At 41.4% G+C, this 22,123-nt stretch overlaps 1 protein-coding gene across 1 annotated transcript; it reads left to right on the forward strand.

Moving 5' to 3' along the window:
- The first annotated feature begins 3 nt into the window (after positions 1-3).
- Positions 4-20,225, forward strand: LOC146550491 (uncharacterized). The gene is made up of 6 exons (XM_085260083.1): positions 4-249; positions 2,775-2,990; positions 5,005-5,220; positions 7,247-7,462; positions 7,844-8,095; positions 18,565-20,225. Exons 1-6 carry the CDS (start codon positions 87-89, stop codon positions 19,935-19,937), a joined length of 2,436 nt encoding a protein of 811 aa, XP_085116209.1. The 5' UTR covers positions 4-86; the 3' UTR covers positions 19,938-20,225.
- The last annotated feature ends 1,898 nt before the right edge of the window (positions 20,226-22,123 follow it).

The following is a 22,123-nucleotide window of genomic DNA, read 5'->3' on the forward strand; positions in this document are numbered from 1 at the left end:
AGCAATGGCGCCATTGAGAGATCCCATCGCGATCCTGAATTAAGTTTGAAGATGTTGGTTTGGCCGTGTCGGTTGTTGTTGCAATAATGTCTTCAGTTCAGAATCTTAGAGAGTTTATCAAGGAGAGATTAACTTCTGCTGCAGAAGAAATCTTCTCAGAGTTTGAAAAAACGATCGTCCGGTATGAGGAAGAGATCCGTCAGCTAAGACTGCTTGATATCAGACCCGGGATAAAGTCACACAATACAGGTGTGGAGGTGTGAGGGTTGCGGGATCATCGTGTGATTCACGTGGGCATGATCTAAATGCATTGAACTAGTAATACACCACAGTAAAGTGTATGAAGTTATATCTGTGCAGTGTTGAGAAGGTTACTTTTAAAATGTTTTCCACGAAAGATTACAGAATACATGGCCCAAATGGAGTTTGTAACTATTCCATTAAGTTACTCAATGTGAATAACGTATTCTGAATACTTTGGTCCGGATTACTTTATTACTTGCTTGTTACAACTACTTGAATGTACTATTGCTGTGTGAATTATTGCTATAACTGAAGGCTACTAACCACCGAGCTAACATTGTTAGCTGGCTTTAGCTAAAGTTATTTCATAGACTAAAGACTGTTAGACTTGATTCATAGCATTAACATCCTGCTAGGTACAAACAATCATGTGCAGTTCTGAAAGCAATCTCAAGTAAATTTTTAAATCGTGATGTAAAATGAGTAACAGTAGGGTGGACATTAGGCAAGGCTGCAGTTTTTGCAGCGATCTCGTATAGAACACAATTTCTGTATCAGTAATAGGTTTTCTTTCTGTTTGCTTTCAGAACTGCACATAATTATTTGCAAGTAGCAGGTTGTAATGCAGCCTTCAGTAATAGTAATGAGTCACACAGCAATAGTACATCGAAGATTCTGAAGTGAGACATAACCTAGATAGCTACATAAACTAATACAAGGTAGTTGTAGTAGGCTTACGTTAGGGCTGTACAATTAATAAAGATGAGGCAGAACCTGGTAGCTCCAAACAGAAGGACCAGTCAAAACAAATTGAGGATGTTATTCCTAAATGAGGGGCTCCCCCTGTTGCATGGACATGGTTTGGTTATGAAAAGTCTGACACGGATCAGAAAACTGTACTATGGAAATTATGCCCAGACTGGTTCCCACCACGGACTCAAACACGACAAACCTCTTCGACCACCTACGCATGAATCACGTGAAAGTTTGTGGAGAGAGTTTATAGATGAGAAGCAAAAAAGAGCCATCAGGTGCTCAAAATAAACCTTAGACTCATACGTTAGAACAGGCTTTTCCCCCACGTGTAATAAATACTCAGAAAGAAAATGGCGGCCGTTACAACATATATCTAAAAATATATAGTGCATTGGTCAAAATACTCGACTCCAGGTACACGACACCCAGCTGAAAACACTTCATGAAAGTCAAGTTGCCCGATATTCACAGAATTTACAGAAAAAGCACTATTTTGTCATATATATCATTATCGGGATATATATCATATATATCATATATACACCATCGTGTAATCCATTTATTTAGAAGTAACTGTATTCTAATTATTACCAAATTATCGGTAACTATCGGCGGCACGGTGGTTAGCACTGTTGCCTCACAGCAAGAAAGTCCTGAGTTCAATTCCACCATCAGGCCGGGGTCTTTCTGTGTGGAGTTTGCATGTTCTCACCGTGTTTGCGTGGGTTCTCTCCGGGTACTCCGGCTTCCTCCCACCGTCCAAAGACATGCAGCTTGTGGGGATAGGTTAATTGGATAATCCAAATTGCCACTAGGTGTGAATGTGAGTGTGAATGGTTGTCTGTCCCTATGTGTTAGCCCTGCGACAGACTGGCGACCTGTCCAGGGTGTACCCCACCTTTCGCCCTATAACAGCTGGGATAGGCTCCAGCGCCCCCCGCGACCCTGAAAAGGATAAGCGAATGGATGGATGGATATCGGAATACAGTTACTCATGTTTTGTATTTTAAATGCATAACGCCGGTACATGTATGCCGTTACTCCCTAACACTGCATCTATGTAAACATACTTACGGCCACTTTGTTAACTACACCCGTTCAACTACTCTTTAATCCAAAATGTAATCAGCCAATCAGATGGCAGCAGTCCATGCATTTCAGCATATAGCGATCAGTGACGGTGATTGAAATCACTTTGATCATGGTGTGGGTGTTGGTGCCACATTGGCTGATCTGAGTATTTCAGAAACTGCTGATCTGTTTAAATTTCCAGCACAAACATCTGTATGATTTACAGAGAGTAGTCCAAAAAAGAGAAAATATGCAGTTCCCTTAAAATGACATTGAGTTCTCTGTACTCGGGTCTCCAGAGTTACCAGCTCTCAACCCAACAGAGCATCTTTGGAATGTAGTGGACCATGAGATTTGCATCATATTTATTAGTAAAATGTTAAAAGATTAGCATTAACAGTATATCTTACCTGCCGTCGTAAAATACTTTAAGCTTTCATGATCATATTCAGATCATGCTGCTGTTCATTTGTTTGTTTATTCACACTGTGTGATGATCACTGGCAGTCACATCTAAAAATCAGACCCCAGACAGCTGTAAGGTTATCAACATCATCCAGTGAACAAATGACTATCAGTGAATGTTTCTGTGGCAACATAAAACGCAAGCTAAATTCTCAATAGGTGACCGTTTTCATCCTTCTTGAGCTTTCTTATCATCACATTAGTCACTATTTTCTTGTGTCCTTTTGTTGAACACGAAGGTCTGGATGATCAGCAGTTCTGTGACCATGAGAGGAGCTCCAGTCTCAACCAGGAGGACCCAGAGCCTCTACAGACTAAAGAGGAACAGGAGGAAATCTCCACCAATCAGGGAGGAGAGCAGCTTGCACTGAAGCAGGAGGATGAAGGGATTAATGTCTGGACCGGAGAACAGCTGGATTTGTTGTGGAAACCTGGATCACGGCTGACCAGATTTGGTATGTAAAAGTGTAATAAGCAGATTTCATAATATAGAAATGAATATGACTTATAACAAAATGTCACAAAGACATATGGCGTGCATTACCGCCTGGGATACTGCCTCACTGGAGACATGTTTTCTGTTTCAGATTTAAGTCATGTTAGCCCAGAACTGTACGCAGAATGTAGAAAAATGTTGAGACAATGAAAACTGTGGATTATTGGCCACAAGGACCAAGTTGGAGTAGTGAGCTGTACGCCTCATAAATGATGACTTTCTGCATGTAAACAGAATTCTTCTCTGTTCGCTGCATGAGAGAGAATATTTAAATATCGCTCACATATCTGAGAGACCTGCTCACAGTGTGACTTTTTTCTTGTGTGTTCTGTCCATCAAGACCTCCCACAGCAACATGATTGTAAGGAAAATGAGGATCTGGATGACCCGCAGGTCTGTAGCCAGGAAAGGAACTCCAGTCTGGACCAGCAGAACACAGAAACACTATAAAATAAAACTACAATATAAGACGAGAAACGTCTTATATTGGGATATGAGATTTTGGTCATGTCGCACAGCCCTAGCTAATGTTAGTCTTTAAAAAAAGAATGTACTTCCAGATGTTTCTTTCGGGTGGAGTCTTTATAGTTGAGAGCAGCTCGGTTTCTGGGTCCATTGTATAACTGACGCCACCAACATTACCAAGAGACTTACACTAGAGCTTCTTGTTGCGTGTTTTGTTTGGGTTTCCGGTAATGCGTGAAATCAACAAAATTAGAGAGGGTATAGCCTGACATATGAAACAGGAAAAGACCATCGTGTAATCCATTTATTTAGAAGTAACTGTATTCTAATTATTACCAAATTATCGGTAACTATCGGCGGCACGGTGGTTAGCACTGTTGCCTCACAGCAAGAAAGTCCTGAGTTCAATTCCACCATCAGGCCGGGGTCTTTCTGTGTGGAGTTTGCATGTTCTCCCCGTGTTTGCGTGGGTTCTCTCCGGGTACTCCGGCTTCCTCCCACCGTCCAAAGACATGCAGCTTGTGGGGATAGGTTAATTGGATAATCCAAATTGCCACTAGGTGTGAATGGTTGTCTGTCCCTATGTGTTAGCCCTGCGACAGACTGGCGACCTGTCCAGGGTGTACCCCACCTTTCGCCCTATAACAGCTGGGATAGGCTCCAGCGCCCCCCGAGACCCTGAAAAGGATAAGCGAATGGATGGATGGATATCGGAATACAGTTACTCATGTTTTGTATTTTAAATGCATAACGCCGGTACATGTATGCCGTTACTCCCTAACACTGCATCTATGTAAACATACTTACGGCCACTTTGTTAACTACACCCGTTCAACTACTCTTTAATCCAAAATGTAATCAGCCAATCAGATGGCAGCAGTCCATACATTTCAGCATATAGCGATCAGTGACGGTGATTGAAATCACTTTGATCATGGTGTGGGTGTTGGTGCCACATTGGCTGATCTGAGTATTTCAGAAACTGCTGATCTGTTTAAATTTCCAGCACAAACATCTGCATGATTTACAGAGAGTAGTCCAAAAAAGAGAAAATATGCAGTTCCCTTAAAATGACATTGAGTTCTCTGTACTCGGGTCTCCAGAGTTACCAGCTCTCAACCCAACAGAGCATCTTTGGAATGTAGTGGACCATGAGATTTGCATCATATTTATTAGTAAAATGTTAAAAGATTAGCATTAACAGCATATCTTACCTGCCGTCGTAAAATACTTTAAGCTTTCATGATCATATTCAGATCATGCTGCTGTTCATTTGTTTGTTTATTCACACTGTGTGATGATCACTGGCAGTCACATCTAAAAATCAGACCCCAGACAGCTGTAAGGTTATCAACATCATCCAGTGAACAAATGACTATCAGTGAATGTTTCTGTGGCAACATAAAACGCAAGCTAAATTCTCAATAGGTGACCGTTTTCATCCTTCTTGAGCTTTCTTATCATCACATTAGTCACTATTTTCTTGTGTCCTTTTGTTGAACACGAAGGTCTGGATGATCAGCAGTTCTGTGACCATGAGAGGAGCTCCAGTCTCAACCAGGAGGACCCAGAGCCTCTACAGACTAAAGAGGAACAGGAGGAAATCTCCACCAATCAGGGAGGAGAGCAGCTTGCACTGAAGCAGGAGGATGAAGGGATTAATGTCTGGACCGGAGAACAGCTGGATTTGTTGTGGAAACCTGGATCACGGCTGACCAGATTTGGTATGTAAAAGTGTAATAAGCAGATTTCATAATATAGAAATGAATATGACTTATAACAAAATGTCACAAAGACACATGGCGTGCATTACCGCCTGGGATACTGCCTCACTGGAGACATGTTTTCTGTTTCAGATTTAAGTCATGTTAGCCCAGAACTGTACGCAGAATGTAGAAAAATGTTGAGACAATGAAAACTGTGGATTATTGGCCACAAGGACCAAGTTGGAGTAGTGAGCTGTACGCCTCATAAATGATGACTTTCTGCATGTAAACAGAATTCTTCTCTGTTCGCTGCATGAGAGAGAATATTTAAATATCGCTCACATATCTGAGAGACCTGCTCACAGTGTGACTTTTTTCTTGTGTGTTCTGTCCATCAAGACCTCCCACAGCAACATGATTGTAAGGAAAATGAGGATCTGGATGACCCGCAGGTCTGTAGCCAGGAAAGGAACTCCAGTCTGGACCAGCAGAACACAGAAACACTATAAAATAAAACTACAATATAAGACGAGAAACGTCTTATATTGGGATATGAGATTTTGGTCATGTCGCACAGCCCTAGCTAATGTTAGTCTTTAAAAAAAGAATGTACTTCCAGATGTTTCTTTCGGGTGGAGTCTTTATAGTTGAGAGCAGCTCGGTTTCTGGGTCCATTGTATAACTGACGCCACCAACATTACCAAGAGACTTACACTAGAGCTTCTTGTTGCGTGTTTTGTTTGGGTTTCCGGTAATGCGTGAAATCAACAAAATTAGAGAGGGTATAGCCTGACATATGAAACAGGAAAAGACCATCGTGTAATCCATTTATTTAGAAGTAACTGTATTCTAATTATTACCAAATTATCGGTAACTATCGGCGGCACGGTGGTTAGCACTGTTGCCTCACAGCAAGAAAGTCCTGAGTTCAATTCCACCATCAGGCCGGGGTCTTTCTGTGTGGAGTTTGCATGTTCTCACCGTGTTTGCGTGGGTTCTCTCCGGGTACTCCGGCTTCCTCCCACCGTCCAAAGACATGCAGCTTGTGGGGATAGGTTAATTGGATAATCCAAATTGCCACTAGGTGTGAATGTGAGTGTGAATGGTTGTCTGTCCCTATGTGTTAGCCCTGCGACAGACTGGCGACCTGTCCAGGGTGTACCCCACCTTTCGCCCTATAACAGCTGGGATAGGCTCCAGCGCCCCCCGCGACCCTGAAAAGGATAAGCGAATGGATGGATGGATATCGGAATACAGTTACTCATGTTTTGTATTTTAAATGCATAACGCCGGTACATGTATGCCGTTACTCCCTAACACTGCATCTATGTAAACATACTTACGGCCACTTTGTTAACTACACCCGTTCAACTACTCTTTAATCCAAAATGTAATCAGCCAATCAGATGGCAGCAGTCCATGCATTTCAGCATATAGCGATCAGTGACGGTGATTGAAATCACTTTGATCATGGTGTGGGTGTTGGTGCCACATTGGCTGATCTGAGTATTTCAGAAACTGCTGATCTGTTTAAATTTCCAGCACAAACATCTGCATGATTTACAGAGAGTAGTCCAAAAAAGAGAAAATATGCAGTTCCCTTAAAATGACATTGAGTTCTCTGTACTCGGGTCTCCAGAGTTACCAGCTCTCAACCCAACAGAGCATCTTTGGAATGTAGTGGACCATGAGATTTGCATCATATTTATTAGTAAAATGTTAAAAGATTAGCATTAACAGCATATCTTACCTGCCGTCGTAAAATACTTTAAGCTTTCATGATCATATTCAGATCATGCTGCTGTTCATTTGTTTGTTTATTCACAGTGTGTGATGATCACTGGCAGTCACATCTAAAAATCAGACCCCAGACAGCTGTAAGGTTATCAACATCATCCAGTGAACAAATGACTATCAGTGAATGTTTCTGTGGCAACATAAAACGCAAGCTAAATTCTCAATAGGTGACCGTTTTCATCCTTCTTGAGCTTTCTTATCATCACATTAGTCACTATTTTCTTGTGTCCTTTTGTTGAACACGAAGGTCTGGATGATCAGCAGTTCTGTGACCATGAGAGGAGCTCCAGTCTCAACCAGGAGGACCCAGAGCCTCTACAGACTAAAGAGGAACAGGAGGAAATCTCCACCAATCAGGGAGGAGAGCAGCTTGCACTGAAGCAGGAGGATGAAGGGATTAATGTCTGGACCGGAGAACAGCTGGATTTGTTGTGGAAACCTGGATCACGGCTGACCAGATTTGGTATGTAAAAGTGTAATAAGCAGATTTCATAATATAGAAATGAATATGACTTATAACAAAATGTCACAAAGACACATGGCGTGCATTACCGCCTGGGATACTGCCTCACTGGAGACATGTTTTCTGTTTCAGATTTAAGTCATGTTAGCCCAGAACTGTACGCAGAATGTAGAAAAATGTTGAGACAATGAAAACTGTGGATTATTGGCCACAAGGACCAAGTTGGAGTAGTGAGCTGTACGCCTCATAAATGATGACTTTCTGCATGTAAACAGAATTCTTCTCTGTTCGCTGCATGAGAGAGAATATTTAAATATCGCTCACATATCTGAGAGACCTGCTCACAGTGTGACTTTTTTCTTGTGTGTTCTGTCCATCAAGACCTCCCACAGCAACATGATTGTAAGGAAAATGAGGATCTGGATGACCCGCAGGTCTGTAGCCAGGAAAGGAACTCCAGTCTGGACCAGCAGAGCACAGATCCTCCACAGACTAAAGAGGAACAGGAGGAAATCTCCACCAATCAGGAAGGAGAGCAGCTTGCACTGAAGCAGGAAACCAAAGGCATCATCATCTGGACCGGGCAGGAGCTGGGCATCATGTGGAACCCTGAAGTAAAGTTGCACAGAATAGGTATGCAAAACTTTAATAGATAGATTCAGTTTTGTATTAAGAAATCTAACTCATGTTGGGTCCTAATCAGACCTCCAATATACTTTATAGAGGCACATGAAGAATTTAAAGACCGACTGCAATAAGGAAACTGACGTAATATTCTAAGAGCCAAAATGTCTAGCCCTCCCAGTGTCGCCCCTGTCAGGACTGTCTTATGTTGAAAATAATTGAGTACAAGAGAGAGGAAGACACCCTACAATGAGTTGAAACGTCAGCTTGTTATTTATTCCTCCATATTCATATTTGTCATTCATATGGTCACTTTGTTTGTCCCTCCAAATTGCAGTCGTCACTCCTTCGCCTGTGCTGCGCCCCTGCACCTGCAGGCACACTTACAGTGAATATCAAATTTAATAACAGGAAATTAACTAGGCATGTACTTTTCTTTCTTTTTTTGGCCACATTTTTCAAGTGACCTATATTTGACAACAGCATATAAAAAAATAAAACAAAAAAAAGAACTTTAAATTATGTTTTTGGTGTGCCATCTCAATGTTTTCAGTGGCCCCCATATGGCCACCCATATGAAAAAATTCTGGAGCCGCCCCTGTACATTATGACTGAGTACATCCACTAAACCTTTTGTGGATAACATAACAATCCCCATGAGGACTGAACGATCAATTTAAAAATAAAATATATCGATTTGAAACTAAGCTTTTAGCAAACCACACAACACTATGATAGGTGTGTCCTTGTGCCATGTGTTTCTGGGTCTTTCTTCTTCTTTCCCTTTGGATTCCAGCACAAGGCCTGTGTAGTGATGTTATTGGTGGACTTCCTGATTGTGTGGCCAATCCAGCACCACTTTCTCTCAGAACTGTATTGCTATTGGTTTCTGGTTTGTACTTGTCCACAGTTTGTAATCCTCTCTGGCCACTGGATACGGAGGATTTGTTTTAAGCAGCTGCTGATGAATGTCTGCAACATACAAAGCGCTGTCTTTGCTTCATGTTTACGAGCTATAGAGAAGTATAGGTGTGACCCTGATTTTAAAAATGCTCAGCTTCAGAATCAGAATCAGAATACTTTATTCATCCCGAGGGAAATTAGGGTTACAGCAGGCAGCACGCTAATGGCGCATGCGCACTTACAAAGGAACCTTCTGACCAACTTTACACAAACATCACATTGGGCAGACATGGACATTATGGACAATGCTGGGCATCCTCTGCACACGGCCATTAACAACCAGAAGAGTCTGTTCAGTGACAGGTTGCTTCTCCCAAAGACAAGAACTAACAGACTTAAAAACTCCTTTGTCCCACACGCCATCAGACTGTTTAACTCCTCCCTGGAGGGGAGAGGGAGGGGAAACAGGAGGACAAAGGAGGGGGGAACAACTAAGCTGTAGTGCCTCTTCACCTCACTGTGCAATACCTTTTGTGCAATACTTTTGTAAATAGTCAACGGTGCAATAGACTCAATACTTGAAATGTGCAATTCACTTGTATTTTTATTTTTATTCCTATTTATTCTATTTATCCCCTTCGTATATTTTATTTATATTGTCTCTGTATTTATATATATGTGTGTGTGTGTGTATATATGTATATATATATATATATATATATATATATATATATATATATATATATATATATATATATATATATATATATATATATATATATATATATATATATATATATATATATAATATTCTGTAACTTCTGTCGGTGCTGTGCTTTTTTGGAAATCGAATTTCCCAGAGGAACCCACCCGAGGGATTAATAAAGTTCTATCTAATCTAATCTAATCTAACATGTCAGAAAGGTAGGCTGATAGGAAAAAACAACGAAAATACACTACATGAGGTAAGAGGAGGAGAAAAAAAACTCCACTCAGACTGAGCTCCTAGTGGGAGAACAGTTTGATAACAGAAAAAACACCTCAGCACAAAAGCACATGACTATCAATACACCATAGAAACACAAGACAAGCAACAGGGGCGGGTAAAGGGTAACAGAGAGCCGGTGTAGACAGCGCATCCGGTCCTGCAGCATCTGTGCTGGTCCAGTTGACTGCTATCTTCCCCGGTAGGGCACAAGCATCGAAGGCGTTGGAAAGGGAGAGGGGATGAGTGAGTGCTTATCAGTGTAAGTGTGTGTGTCTGCGTGTCCATAGTTTAGCTGAGACAGTGTCCTTCGGCCTATCAGGCTAAGTAAACAGTCCTCCAGCCAATCCAGGTGTCCTTGCATGGGATGGGAAGAATAGCCGTAACACAGCTTGGTGAAATTTCTGACCTCTTGAGTTTCAAACATTTTTTAAAATGATGTTGTTTATTTTTTCTTACTTTTTTTTACACTAAATTTACTAACCCAAGGTGTTATTCACCCCTACTGAGATTTTCAAAGGTCGTCAGCTCAATTCTCCTGCTTTTGTTGTGCAAACCACCCATTATCTTTGAGGCCTGGCACGTTTACTCAGAGTAGCTCAGATCCAAGGCAGGCCAAACCTCTGTGTTACAACCTTCAGAAATGCCTGCCGTATCTATACAAAATATCCCACACATTGACTGACCTGCAAATGTGTAAGACACATTCACAATATATGGAAACACAAGTCTGTTTTATTTATAAAAAATTGTGTGAAAACAGAATGAAAAGTTGCTAATACAATGACATGAGTGACATGTGTGATCTCCCCAGCGTTGCATGTTCTCTCCTTTGCCTGTTCATGTAAAAATAGCAAAACATAAAAAATTAATTCTGTCCCTCAGTTCCAGGTTGGTTCATCTCTTCATCTTTCTGCCTTTTGTCTTAGGTTACTCTCCCACACAGTCTGTCTGTCTGTGTCATAGTCTGTTTGCAGCATTCAGCAATGCAGTTCCTTGACTCTCACCACAGATCTTCCATTGTGACTGTGTATGTGAGGGAGTGGCATTGCATTACTTCAGCACAGTGCTGTGCATAAAAGCAGACAGCCCAGGCTGGAGAATCATTTCTTCTTCGCATTTCTGACAAGGCACATCAGGATGGCCTCTGTATCACTGCCTCACAGGAAGAACATCTGCGCGCAACAGGCGCGCATCCATTTCCTTGCTTCAGGAAATGGATGAAGCAGACTCTGATGGAGGAGAGGTTTCATTTGTCCAGCAGGCCACTGATACCTCCTCAGAAGAATCTAAAAAGGAGACGGAACAAGAACCCAACATGCCTCCATGGAAGAGGCACCGTGGTACTGGGAAGCCCAGTCTGAGCCACACGGCAAAAGACGGCACTGTGTGGGTAGAGGAGGACATTGGAATGCCCAGTGCAGTAGCAAATCGCTCGTGCTTCACTCGTGCTGGACCCACAGAGTCTGCTAAGGTCTGTCATTGCCATAGTACGTAGGGCTGCTCAATTAATCGAATTTTAATCACGATTACGATCTGGGCTTTCAACGATCATTAAAAATGACTGAGCCGATTATTAGCCCCTCCCTAATTTATCCGCGACACCTTAAAGGCCGGTCCGTGAAAATATTGTCGGGCATAAACTGGTCCGTGGCGCAAAAAAGGTTGGAGACCGCTGATTAAGAGGACCCGAGGGAAGCTCGGAAAGCTAAGCAGAAGTTATTTGGAGAGTGACTGCCGTTGGTTGAAAAGAGAGTTTAAAAAAAAACAAACTTCAGTGGTGTTGCACACTATTTTATATTATTTTTTTAAAGTCATTGTTAACCCTTTAAAGCCGGTCAGAGCAGCACGCTCCGTTTTGCGTAACTATTTTTAAATCCCTGTAGAACCTGAACCGTGTAAGCTAGCGCAATAATTTGTTTTGCATATGAAACCGGAGGAGTTGTACTTACATCTGATGCCATCAGCTTGTCCTCGGTCACGGTTTCGTTCCACATATAGCTTTGCAAAAATTGCATAAAAAGCGCTTGCAGGAACAAAAACATAATATTCCAGAAACACGCTTTGCCGTTCCTATCAGCTGTTCGTAACACTTCCCACAGTGAAATGATGCACATGCTGTTTTCTTTGCAAATTTGCATCATAGGATTGTTTTTTGTTTTTCCTGCAGTATATAAAAATTGCTGTATCTCCAAAATAAAACTATGAAGACACTCAAAATAAATTTCCTGTGGTGGGAAACTATTTTTTGCAACTTTATTGTATTTAAAGTTTTGAGGGATAAGCCTCTTAAATTTCTCCAAGTAGAAATATACAGTGGGGCAAAAAAGTATTTAGTCAGCCACCGACTGTGCAAGTTCCCCCACTTAAAATGATGACAGAGGTCAGTAATTTGCACCAGAGGTACACTTCAACTGTGAGAGACAGAATGTGAAAAAAAAATCCATGAATTCACATGGTAGGATTTGTAAAGAATTTCTTCGTAAATTAGGGTGGAAAATAAGTATTTGGTCACCTCAAACAAGGAAAATCTCTGGCTCTCACAGACCTGTAACGTCTTCTGTAAGAAGCTTTTCTGTCCCCCACTCGTTACCTGTATGAATGGCACCTGTTTGAACTCATCATCTGTATAAAAGACACCTGTCCACAGCCTCAAACAGTCAGACTCCAAACGCCGCCATGGCCAAGACCAAAGAGCTTTCGAAGGACACCAGGAAAAGTATTGTAGACTTGCACCAGACTGGGAAGAGTGAATCTACAATAGGCAAGCAGCTTGGTGTGAAAAAATCAACTGTGGGAGCAATCATCAGAAAATGGAAGACATACAAGACCACTGATAATCTCCCTCGATCTGGGGCTCCACGCAAGATCTCATCCCGTGGGGTCAAAATGATCATGAGAACGGTGAGCAAAGATCCCAGAACCACACGGGGGGACCTGGTGAATGACCTGCAGAGAGCTGGGACCAAAGTAACAAAGGTCACCATCAGTAACACACTACAACGGCAGGGAATCAAATCCCGCAGCGCCAGACGTGTTCCGCTGCTGAAGCCAGTGCATGTCCAGGCCCGTCTGAAGTTTGCCAGAGAGCACATGGATGATACAGCAGAGGATTGGGAGAATGTCATGTGGTCAGATGAAACCAAAGTAGAACTTTTTGGTATAAACTCAACTCGTCGTGTTTGGAGGAAGAAGAATACTGAGTTGCATCCCAAGAACACCATACCTACTGTGAAGCATGGGGGTGGAAACATCATGCTATGGGGCTGTTTTTCTGCCAAGGGGACAGGACGACTGATCCGTGTTAAGGACAGAATGAATGGGGCCATGTATCGTGAGATTTTGAGCCAAAACCTCCTTCCATCAGTGAGAACTTTGAAGATGAAACGAGGCTGGGTCTTCCAACATGACAATGATCCAAAACACACCGCCCGGGCAACAAAGGAGTGGCTCCGTAAGAAGCATTTGAAAGTCCTGGAGTGGCCTAGCCAGTCTCCAGACCTCAACCCCATAGAAAATCTGTGGCGGAAGTTGAAAGTCCGTGTTGCTCGGCGACAGCCCCAAAACATCACTGCTCTCGAGAAGATCTGCATGGAGGAATGGGCCAAAATACCAGCTACTGTGTGTGCAAACCTGGTAGAGACCTATAGTAAACGTTTGACCTCTGTTAATGCCAACAAAGGTTATGTTACAAAGTATTGAGTTGTATTTTTGTTATTGACCAAATACTTATTTTCCACCCTGATTTACCAATAAATTCTTTACAAATCCTACCATGTGGATTCATGGATTTTTTTTTCACATTCTGTCTCTCACAGTTGAAGTGTACCTCTGGTGCAAATTACTGACCTCTGTCATCATTTTAGGTGGGGGAACTTGCACAATCGGTGGCTGACTAAATACTTTTTTGCCCCACTGTATTTGTGTGGGCTGAGATTTTACTTTCAAAGAAAACACAGTAATGATCAGATAAGCCCACATCAGACACAGTAATGTTTGAAATGCTCAGGCTCTTGGAGATCAGTAGGTCAAGAGTGTGTCCTCTATTATGTGTGGCCTCTGTTACATGCTGAGTCAGCCCAAAGTTGCCCAGAGTGTTACTCAGGTCTTTAGTCCCTTTGTCCTGAGGGTTGTCCACATGGATGTTAAAATCCCCAACAATAATTACACAGTCGAAATCAACACAGATCACAGACAGCAGTTCACTGAGGTCATTAAAAAAGTCTGTGCAGTATTTGGGAGGCCTGTAAACATTAAGAAACACAACTTTGGACGGGGCCTTCAGCTGTAAAGCCACATATTCAAAAGACTGAAAACTTCCAGGAGATAGCTGCTTACATTGAAATGATTCATTAAATAAGACAGCAACCCCTCCTCCTCTCCTGCTCACCCTGGCCTCACTGATAAAACTGTAGTTAGGAGGGGTCGTCTCGATGAGAACAGCTCCACTAAGCGAGTCATGGACTAAAGTAAAACAGTATGTTGGATGTGCCATGCAATGCTCAATTACATGGGTGGGAACTAGTGTGTTAGCGCAGTTAGCTCGTTAACGTGATGGCCGTCTAGCCCCATGCACGGGGCGATCGGTGGTAGCTCGTTAACGGAGATTTGCCGTGTTGTGGCGTTAAGGTCATTTCAACGAGATTAACCTGAAAGCACTAGTGGGAACACAACGACTATGACTGCACATTTACGCCGACATCATCCTAGTGCAAAGACAAAAACAACAAGCATGCTACTAACTATAGCCGAGTCATTTAGACAGCTGTTAGCACATGATTCTCCTTATGGGGACCTGATATGTTTAATATGCTGCTGAGAATATAGCCCAGAAGAAGCGGATAGTATAGCTTTTATTTTGGAAAGAGACATTTCTCTGTAATAAACTCTCTTTTCCAAAGATGAGTGATTCCTCAATCAGATACAGGGCTCGCAAAATCGCTAGCCCGACATCCTGGGGCTAGCAATTTTTTCAGTCGGGCTACCAAAATCTATCTCTGCCCTGCCCGTCGGGCTATTGTAGGAAGGAAAAATATATGTCAATGCTTTTGCATTCTTTCAGAAATGTAGCTGGGTAATTATGTCATTGGCATCGGTGAGCCACTGTCAATATGTGACATATTGAAATCCCGTTTGAATTTGCGCTTGTTTTTTTGCTTTCACTTTGCAATTTTACAGGTCACCAGAGAACTTCAATCTATACATCTAAAAACCACAGACCAGGCGAGAAATTTGGGTGTAGTGATGGATGCAGACCTAAACTTAGAAAAACACATTAAGACAATAACAAAATCAGCTTACTATCACCTCAAGAATATTTCAAGGATAAAAGATCTGATGTCTCAACAGGACCTGGAAAAACTAGTCCATGCATTCATTTTTAGTAGGCTTGATTACTGTAACAGCATCTTTACAGGTCTACCTAAAAAATCAGTCAGACAACTACAGCTCATTCAGAACTCTGCTGCTCGAGTCCTCACTAAGACCAAAAAAGTGGACCACATCAGTCCAGCTCTGAGGTCTTTACACTGGCTGCCTGTCCGTCAGAGGATAGACTTTAAAGTTCTGATGCTGGCCTATAAAGCTCTGAATGGTTTAGGACCAAAATACATCAGTGACCTCCTAACCCAGTATGAACCTTCCAGATCCCTCAGGTCATCTGGATCCGGTCTTTTATCAGTTCTCAGAGTCAGAACCAGACACGGAGAAGCTGCATTCAGCTTTTATGCTCCTTATATCTGGAACAAACTCCCAGAAAGCCTCAGATCAGCTGAAACACTCAGTTTATTTAAATCCAGGTTGAAGACTCACCTGTTCTCAGCTGCATTTGAATAAAGCACCAAATCCACACTTTTAAGCTTAAATTTCAAAACTTACACTAACTACTGATCTTATCTATTTCTGATTTTATCTGTCTTGATTTTATATACTGTTTTGTTTGTTTGTTAATTAGTTAAGCTTAAATTTCAAAACTTACATTAACTACTGATTTTATCTACTGTTCTGATTTTATCTGTTTTGATTTTATATACTGTTTTGTTTGTTTGTTTGTTTGTTAAGTGGGATTAGAGCTCTGGGTAGCTCCCCAGCTGGGTCTAGACTGGGTCTAGAGAGTATTTTAAATTCGGGGAATTTAAAACAGAAAGTAGCTCGTCCACATAAGGACTGGTAGCTCCCCTTACGATAAGGGTTCAGATCGCGCGAACAGGTGTGGGATTAGAGCTCTGGGTAGCTCCCCAACTGGGTCTAGACTGGGTCTAGAGAGTACTTTAAATTCAGGGAATTTAAAATAGAAAGTAGCTCGTCCACAGAAGGACTGGTAGCTCCCCTTACGATAAGGGTTCAGATCGCGCGAACAGGTGTGAAATGTGTGTGTTTAGTTAGTTTGTTTGTTTGCTTGTTTTAATCAATTTTAAATCATGCTTTTTATTTGTTTTTGTTTCTAATGTCTCTGTAAAGCACTTTGAATCACCTTGTTGTTGAATTGTGCTATACAAATAAATTTGCCTTGCCTTGCCTTGCCTTGCCTTGCTTACCTTCAGGGTCATACGTCACATGAAAACCAAAATAATTCCAAACGCCAGATCTGAATGAGGGTGGGGGAGGTTCATGTTGCAAGGAGAGCTTAACTTCTGTCTTGCTAGCTTGCCCTGCGCTCTTCATTCTGACTATGCTGTCTGTGTTGAGCGCTCAGTGGATCTGCGTTTGACTACTCCGCCTAGGCTGCACTGTCGAGCGCAGATCCACTGAGCGCTCCACACAGACAGCATAGTCAGAAGGAAGAGCACAGGGCAAGCTAGCGAGACAGAAGTTAAGCTCTCCTTGCAACAGGCAAATTGACCCTCATTCAGATCTGGCGTTTGGAATTATTTTGGTTTTCATGTGACGTATGACCCTGAAGGTAAGCGAGTCATGGACTAAAGTAAAACAGTATGTTGGATGTGCCATGCAATGCTCAATTACATTGGTGTGAACTAGTGTGTTAGCGCAGTTAGCTCGTTAACGTGTTGGCCGTCTAGCCCCATGCACGGAGCGATCGGCGGTAGCTCGTTAACGGAGATTTGCCGTGTTGTGGCGTTAAGGTCATTTCAACGAGATTAACCTGAAAGCACTAGTGGGAACACAACGAATATGACTGCACATTTACACCGACATCATCCTAGTGCAAAGACAAAAACAACAAGCATGCTACTAACTTTAGCCGAGTCATTTAGACAGCTGTTAGCACATGATTCTCCTTATGCTGCTGAGAATATAGCCCAGAAGAAGCGGATAGTATAGCTTTTATTTTGGAAAGAGCCATTTCTCTGTAATAAACTCTCTTTTTCAAAGATGAGTGATTCCTCACCAATTCCTCTGACATCGTCTTATTAATCGTTAGCTTACTATGCAAACATGACAAGTGAAATCTCCCGCAGCTTAAACATGTGAGAGGTTGATCGCGCAGAGAATCGCTGAGCTTATGTGAGTGCGCGTGTAAAAGCATTTCAGTTCTGCTGAGCCAAATAAGACAGGTCAGGGTGAAGAAGTGACAGCCAAATAAAAGCTTACCACAAAACGGAGAAGTTATGACAAATCAGACTATAAGGCAAAAAGAAAGTGCAGCTTTATGGTTTCATGGACAAAATAATTTCTGTGGCTGCAATATGACGAGCTATATAACCAGGGCTGCACATAAGTGGTCCACAGGTGCGCATTCGCTGTCAAAATAAAAAACGCGCACAAGGGTTAGGGTTAAATTTAAAAACTGTACTTTTGAGTTAAAATATATATTTATAATTTTAATAAATGACAAATTAAAAAGGCATGAACATTTTTTTTGTATCGAAAAAATATCGAACCGTGACACCAAAGTATCGAACCGAACCGAACCGTGAATTTTGTGTATCGTTGCACCCCTAATATATATATATTGGGGGTGCTAGTAGGTGTTAGGTTCAGGGAATTTACGCAAATTTGCACGGGGTTAGTAAATCTAGTGGTAGGGACTTGCACCAAGAAAAAAGTCAGTATTTCTAGTGTTAACCATAATGTAAACCAACAAGAGGCCACCAGACAGGAAAACATACAAAGAGACTTTAAGAGAATGCTAACTGCCCCAACAGTACTGACCTAAGCCTAATCTTAAAAGTAGAGAGGGTATCTGTCTTCCGAATCCAAATTGGCAGCTGTTTTCACAGAAGAGGGACCTGAAAGGTGAAGGTTCTACCTGCCATTCTCCCCAACTTTCAGGCAATGAATGGTTAATCTAAAAAATAAACAAAAAAATACTGCAGTGAGTGTCCTGTAAAGTTTTTAACTAATTTTAAATAAACTTTTAAATGTTTTGTGCACTTTGATTAAAAATTTTCAGGGATACGACTTTGTTTTGTTTGATTATATATCGTCTTTATTTTCTCATCGTAGATGGTCTGTTTATATTATTTGTAGAGTTTGTAAATGAGCAGCCAAAATGGTTTTCACTGAGTCAGCAAAACTGTTTCTCCCCACAACATGATTTTCATTGGTATATCTAAGCAACATGCTTACCATGTGGAGATTTGCTAATGGTTAAGGCAAAAAATGTATGCTTTTTGATCTGTCCCTTCAGATTTTCCACAACATGACTGTAAGGATGTGGAGGGGCTCACAAATCAGCAGGTCTGTAACCAGGAGAAGAACTCCAGTTTAGGCCAGGAGGATCCTTCACAGATTAAAGGGGAACAGGAGGAACTCAGTACCACTGAAGAGGAAAAACCGCTTGTACTAATGCAGGAGACTGCAAATTTTCCATCTCGTGAAAAAAGTGACCACAGTGAATCAGAACCATGCTGTGACCAGTGCCTTTCTCACAACTCTTCTGACACAGATGAGGATGAAAGCAAGGATGGTAACTCACACAGAAATAAGTCGGAGCAAATCGTATCAGGCTTGTCAGTTCAAAATTCCAAGACAGCTAAGTTATGTAGAACCTGTGGGAAAAGATTTATTTGGAAGTCAGACTTAACTAAACACATGCGAAGTCACACTGGTGAGAAACCACATTGCTGTAGCACCTGTGGGAAAAGATTTCTTGTAAAATCAAATTTGAAAACACACATGCGAATTCACACAGGTGAGAAGCCACATTGCTGTAGTAGTTGTGGGAAAAGATTTCATGTAAAATCAAATTTGAAAACACACATGCAAATTCACACAGGCGAGAAGCCACATTGCTGTAGCACCTGTGGGAAAAGATTTACTGTGAAGGGTCATTTGAATATGCACATGCGAATTCACACAGGCGAGAAGCCACATTGCTGTAGTAGTTGTGGGAAAAGATTTCATGTAAAATCAAATTTGAAAACACACATGCGAATTCACACAGGCGAGAAGCCACATTGCTGTAGCACCTGTGGGAAAAGATTTACTAGCAAGAGTGAGTTGAATATACACATGCGAATTCACACAGGCGAGAAGCCACATTGCTGTAGTAGTTGTGGGAAAAGATTTCATGTAAAATCAAATTTGAAAACACACATGCGAATTCACACAGGCGAGAAGCCACATTGCTGTAGCACCTGTGGGAAAAGATTTACTAGGAAGGGTCATTTGAATATGCACATGCAACTTCACACAGGCGAGAAGCCACATTGCTGTAGCACCTGTGGGAAAAGATTTACTAGGAAGAGTCACTTGAATACACACATGCGAATTCACACAGGTGAGAAGCCACATTGCTGTAGCACCTGTGGGAAAAGATTTACTAGCAAGAGTGAGTTGAATATACACATGCGAATTCACACAGGCGAGAAGCCACATTGCTGTAGCACCTGTGGGAAAAGATTTACTAGGAAGGGTCATTTGAATATGCACATGCAAATTCACACAGGCGAGAAGCCACATTGCTGTAGCACCTGTGGGAAAAGATTTACTAGGAAGAGTCACTTGAATATGCACATGCGAATTCACACAGGTGAGAAGCCACATTCTGTATTACTTTAGTACAGTTGAAAATGCATTTCGGAAACCATCCTACATGCTAAGTTTCATTCTTAGAAAATGGTGATGGCAGATCACATAAACAGTGTTTGGATCATTTAAAAATGAACATTCGGTAAAAAAAAACTTCATTTTGAAAAGGTTTTCAGAAGCTCAGTTTCTTTTTTCACACATGGACAAGAAAAAGTGTTTGTCTCGCAACATGAAATGTTTGCACCTTTATCACATTTTCTGACATCATTTTTTATTGTTTATGGGCTTTGTCTTTACTGAAGTTTCTTCATTTTTCTTCTAAATCTTTGTTAATCTTGTATGTTCAATAAAACTGTTGGCATCACACTTCACTCATCTCCTGTAGATTTTGTGTTTTGGTTTCAATTGTGTTCCAAAAGCCTGAATCAACATCTTTCCAGCCTATAGAAATTCTGCAAAGCCTTTAAAATTTGCGACCCCACAATCCTGCTGCTCTTTGAAAAACTAACAGTACTTCCAAACGAGCTGTTAAACAGGGCTTCGTGTGATCTGCCTTTTGGTGATCAACTGGTCAGAAAGATTCAACGCATTCAAGTGGATAATCATGCTAACTTCCTTGATTCTTGTCCTCACTTTCCAGGTCCTCAACGGTACTCCATCAATGTCTCCTGAAGTTGTGTGTTTCAGAACAAAAGTGGAGCAAATAATAGCAAACACTGAACACACACCTCCCCTGTCTGCCAAGAGCATGTCTAAGACTTTTCTATACCACCATCAGTGACGTGAAGACAGATTGTTCAATATTAGATTATTCTGTTATTATATGTTACCTTATATATGTAATCAAAGTAGTTGAATTAGAATACTGCTGTAGATCACATTATACCCTTTAATATAGAGTGTGTGAGCTGTATGTAGTTTAGTTCTCATTATACTTTTGAGTTAACAGAACATATTCACATATTAGTTCATTAGATAAATGTGCAGAAATGAAATAGAAGTTGATTTAAGGAAAAGCAGATGCTGGCTTCACGGTGCAGTTGAACGCTGGCAACGCGAGAGCGAAACACGTCCGTAGGTTTGGTTTATGATACGGCGTGTTCCGGTGGTGCGGCCGTGAAGTGCAGTAGTGGTTGGTGCTAGTTTTAGTACAGTCAGTCGAGTTTTAAGGGCTGCGGTCATAATACAAAGTAAAATTTTAAGTACATAGAGCAAAACCTGGTTTATGATGTCAGGTATAACTTCGGGGATGCAAGCATCACTTTTATGATGCGACTTTGCCCCGTTGTGGCGGTCATAAGCGCAGAGAAAGGGGTATTTTGGTCTATGGTGCAGTGTGATTATAGGTAATGGGAACCACACCCAGCACGAATCAGCAGCTGTGAAAAAGACAGCAGCGAGGAGAGAATTAGAGGAGAAATTAAGAGAAGTTTTAACACATAAAATTGGGGCCAACGGACTTGTGGAGGTTGGGAAGGCGTCCGGAGCATCACAACAAAAAGGTGAAACAAAAACACACAAGCAGAGAAATCTGAGAGAAAGGCTCCTTTTAAGGTAACGCCTAGTTTGAGAAAAGATAAAATTAACCTGCTTTTATACAAATGCATATACACGCAATGAAGAAACAGCTTACACTCATGAACACGTGAAGATTTTCCAGCAAGGTTAAAGAAAAATTAACATACTTAAATGATGAAGTCTATACATTACTGACAAAGAAACCCTCTGGGTTGCAGGACAACAATTTAACTAAAAAAAAAAAAAGGAACACTGGTCTAACCAACCAGGCAAGACACAACAAATTTAGTGGTTAAAAGATTCAAATTGTGACATGTTTTCTGTTGATTGATTAATAAAAGTGATTACTGAATGAAAGAAAGTTCCTTTTTTGGGCTTTTAAACATGATCTTAAGAATTTTAATATGTACTTGTGTTGTCCTGTCAACTTGGTGGGTTAGGAGTTGATTATATCGGGAGACAAAAAACAAAAAAAAGGGGGAAAGAAGGCTGACACAGGGCCTGGCCCCATTGTCTCCCCTCTGAATAACACAGCCAACACAACATCATTTTCCTGTTCGTTTGTTTTTGTTTTTTGTTTGTTTTTGTTTTGTTTTGTTTTTGTTTTTTCTATACATATTTAATTACAGGCTGCTTTGCCGGCCCTGAAAGCCGAGGCTGACTGGACTCCTGCTCTCCCCCATACGTGACACTGACCA

This window comes from Mchenga conophoros, linkage group LG20, assembly GCF_057382185.1.
Source record: "Mchenga conophoros isolate Kocher_MC1m ecotype Shallow Benthic linkage group LG20, M_conophoros_male_GT1.1, whole genome shotgun sequence".
Lineage (NCBI taxonomy): Eukaryota > Metazoa > Chordata > Actinopteri > Cichliformes > Cichlidae > Mchenga > Mchenga conophoros.